The 3,657-nt window shown below is 33.6% G+C and overlaps 1 protein-coding gene and 1 long non-coding RNA gene across 2 annotated transcripts; both read right to left on the bottom strand.

Annotated features, from left to right (window-relative positions):
- On the bottom strand, nucleotides 1–523 carry LOC137825947 (uncharacterized). The gene is made up of 2 exons (XR_011083382.2): nucleotides 314–523; nucleotides 1–204 (listed from the first exon to the last, which is right to left on the bottom strand). It is a non-coding gene; the product is annotated as an uncharacterized LOC137825947 (long non-coding RNA).
- A 190-nt stretch (nucleotides 524–713) lies between these two features.
- LOC137825946 (uncharacterized) lies at nucleotides 714–3,657 on the bottom strand. Its single transcript, XM_068631765.1, has 6 exons — nucleotides 3,120–3,657; nucleotides 2,836–2,917; nucleotides 2,229–2,404; nucleotides 1,896–1,959; nucleotides 1,728–1,777; nucleotides 714–1,073 (listed from the first exon to the last, which is right to left on the bottom strand). The coding sequence occupies exons 1-5, from the start codon at nucleotides 3,237–3,239 to the stop codon at nucleotides 1,761–1,763; spliced, it is 459 nt and encodes a 152-aa protein (XP_068487866.1). The 5' UTR covers nucleotides 3,240–3,657; the 3' UTR covers nucleotides 714–1,073; nucleotides 1,728–1,760.

The raw sequence follows: 3,657 nt of genomic DNA on the forward strand, positions 1-3,657 counted from the left end.
TGTCCCACATGGATGCAAAAAATATTATAGAAGTGTTGCAACATGTTACTACATAAATAAGCTTCCAAGGTGGTGGACCGTGCACTCTGTTAAGGGGTGTTTAAACTTGTAGCACTGCGTGGCATTTTCTTGGCTTCCCTATCATTCTTTTCACTACTACTTTATTATTCCCAGTACGGCAACATCTATTTATTACCCATCAATCTGCACCAACAATAACCAAGAATCTATCACCTTCCCAACACCATCACTGAATCATGTGAATAAAGGAAAAACAGATGAGTGGCATGGTTTGATGATCGTGATTTCTCACCTTCAAAACTTTGAAAACTATTTGGCGTGCTAATTAGAATCACAATAATGCTCTAAACACTCCCTTCATACTTTAGGATAGCCAAATCCTCCTTTACATGATGAAGTGTCACATCTTCCCTCTATCTAACATGAAATGTTACATTTTGGAAGGGTGGAAAATTTTATGTAAAAAATAATCCATGAATCAAAACTTTACCAAGAGATACTGTTAGCAAGGATAAAAAAGCATGCAAAGCTTGGTCAGAAAAAGAAGATATAATGAAAACAAAAAATTAGAAGGGTAAGCAATAAAAGGGACTTCCCTCACATGGTAAATTAGTGATATCAGCTTCATAAGAGCAGGCAGATGATATATATATATATATATATATATATATATCTGTGTGTGTGTGTATATATACATAAATGATCAGTTTTCACTTACAACATCTGAAATACAAAGTAGAGGGGAAACCAGTAAAAGAGGGTTTCTCCCATTAAAGTAAAAGCTTAAAAGCTTCAGCCACATAAGAGAGTAGCTGATGATGATGCATGAAGTTCCTATACCATACAATACAACTTTTACATTACCACAGTTTTGAGTACTATACTCTTTACATGTTATTGGAAAGAAATGCGTATGATGCTACGGGTTCATACTGCGATTCAGTTGTGGCTGGAGAAAGCAACTAGCCAAGCCATCCACAACGTTCTCCATATTCATAACTTGTCCACGCAACAAAAGATGGCCTAAACTGCTAAACTATCTTCTCATTTACCTGCATAAATGCAAGCAACTAATAACAAATCATAAAATCAAAAGATGTTACATATAAAATAGGAAACGTAAATAGCAGTTCAAAAATATGGTCAAATGTATATGGATTGTATGTATATATATATTAAAATGAATAAGGTCTTCATCTCATGACCCTTCTTCTTTCTTCACTTTTCCTTATGAATTTCTATACTATGCAACTGTGGAAGCTGCCTATTTACAAATCTTCACCAAAGATTTTCTAAATAAGAAGAAATAACACAATCTAGTATATAACTCTAGATTGTGCCTAAATCACAATGAAACATCAAAAGCTTACAGGATTTGCATGAATTATACTCCACACTTAATCTATTACCAAATCACATAATTAGAGTTTTTCATGACATTTATCACCTATGGAAGCAATTGTCTCCTTCGTATTTTCATTTACTTTATCACCACTCAATTGGAGAGTAAGATCAGGTAGTTCCATGTTTTTCTTCTAGTTTCTGATTCAGCCTAGTTGATTTCAAACCCTTCATAATCCTTTTGTTCATTTTCCAACGCTTCTTTGATTTCAAATAAACCATACTAAGTAAAAAGTTTAAGGAAATGAAAAATAATCAGATATCTAGAGTACAATTTGGCAAAAGGCTATAAGAAGCTCGTATACCTTAAAGGAGTATATCCCTTGGCAAGTGTGATCTTAATAATACAGACTCCCTGTGGATAGAAGTTACAAGACAGAAAATGAATAAAAAAACTTGTGACCGACGACTAGAAAAGTAGAGGCCAATTGTGAAATTAATACTACAAACCTCTATTTTATATATAATCTTACCTTGCCACCAGTTTCCTCTTGAAGCACTTCCTGGATCATCTTCAACCTCATCTTTCTTGTACATCTAAATAAAAAACATGTTAGGCTTTCCTAATAGTATGAAAAAAAGTGTCAAACGAATAAAGTACAACATACACAAATAATAACTAATTACTCTTGGTTAGATATCTCAAATTGTCTTAAACTATATAAAGGGATCAGTTTAACAAGATAATTACATTTGATTTGAGTTAGCAAGACATGATTGTTTTCATACTCACATATATACTCTGGTCTTTTGTTATACGCTCTGAAAATAACTATATAAATACAAACAATAGTAACTGTAATCACCATAGAATTGAATCCCGAATCCTGTGTATTCATAGGACGAGAATATATGTCCTGGCCACCATAATGTATTGATGAGCTGAGCTGACATGGTTGAACTTTTTGTTCCTGATATATAGAACTCATATCCTTATGTGCTGTGTTCTGAATTTCACCATCACTTTCCTTGCTGATGTAATCTGTATTCACAGCAAAGAAAAATTGAAAAAAAATAATATTCAATGATTAATCTGAAGCTTTTAAGGAATTGAAATATTGAATACATATCCATTACGTACGGTTCCATCCACATATGAAAATATCTTGACTTAAAAACAGTTAAATTCTATTTGAAACAAAGTATTTATATGAATTTTTAATATAAAAGTATTAACTGGTTCTCAGAACTCTGGAATGTGTAGTAATTTGGTGAATTGAATCAAGGACACACTACTAAGGATGCAGTAAGCATATACTGAGACATAACAAGGAAAATTCTAAACAGGCATCAAAACAGAGCCAATAGATAATGTGATCTTTTTTTTAATATTACATTTTAAAACATTTGCCAAAAGTCTATAGAAACTTGACAAAACTTGTAAGAAGAGTGACCAAACTTGAGTATACTAACCAGGATTACCAATTTTTGAGCTCCACCACTCACTTGCAGTTTTCTTACTTACTTCAGAACACAGAGACTCTCTCCCTAATACCTGAATCATAACAAAATGATGATGGTGGTGGATATTGCTTAATGACACATCAAACGTTAAATCACAAACCATAGTCCATAGCAGGACAACAAAGCATCATAAAACACAGCCAAATCCTTCATATCAAGAATAAAATGCACATAAGCAAAAATATATTGAATTAAATTGAACTATCAAAAATCAAACCAAACAAACATCATACCTTAGATGGTGGAGAAAACATAGATTCAAAAATTCCAGTTTCAGATAGTTCATGGGACTGATTGGACCCAAAGAGCTCAGAAGTAAAAGAAGAAGAACCCATTTGCTTCCTTCCTTCCATTTTTCAAATATCACCACCCTTTAACCTCTGTGTCAATAATCTCTGCCTCACCCCTTCAACCAAGGTTAAAACTTCACGTAAGAAACCCCCCCACAAAGAAACATCAAAGACCGCCTCAGAATAACCTTGTTATGAGAACAAGGAAACAAGAAAAACAAAGGAACCCAATTGAGGTTTCTCCTTTTCCTAGGAAACAAACAGAGCGAACAAGGCCAGAGAAGGACACGTGAAAGGGTGGTGGCTAAAGAGAGAGAGAGGAAACGTTGTAATTGAAACGTTTGATCACACCTATTTATTTTATAAGGTGGAAAAGTAAGGTTCTGTGGTGAAAATTTCGGTACTTTAATGTAATTTTTGTGATTTCCTTTCTTTCTTTCTCATCAGAAAAACTCAGAGAGAACAGATATGGGTGTGACTC

Source organism: Phaseolus vulgaris, chromosome 8 (genome assembly GCF_051622355.1).
Source record: "Phaseolus vulgaris cultivar YP4 chromosome 8, ASM5162235v1, whole genome shotgun sequence".
NCBI lineage: Eukaryota > Viridiplantae > Streptophyta > Magnoliopsida > Fabales > Fabaceae > Phaseolus > Phaseolus vulgaris.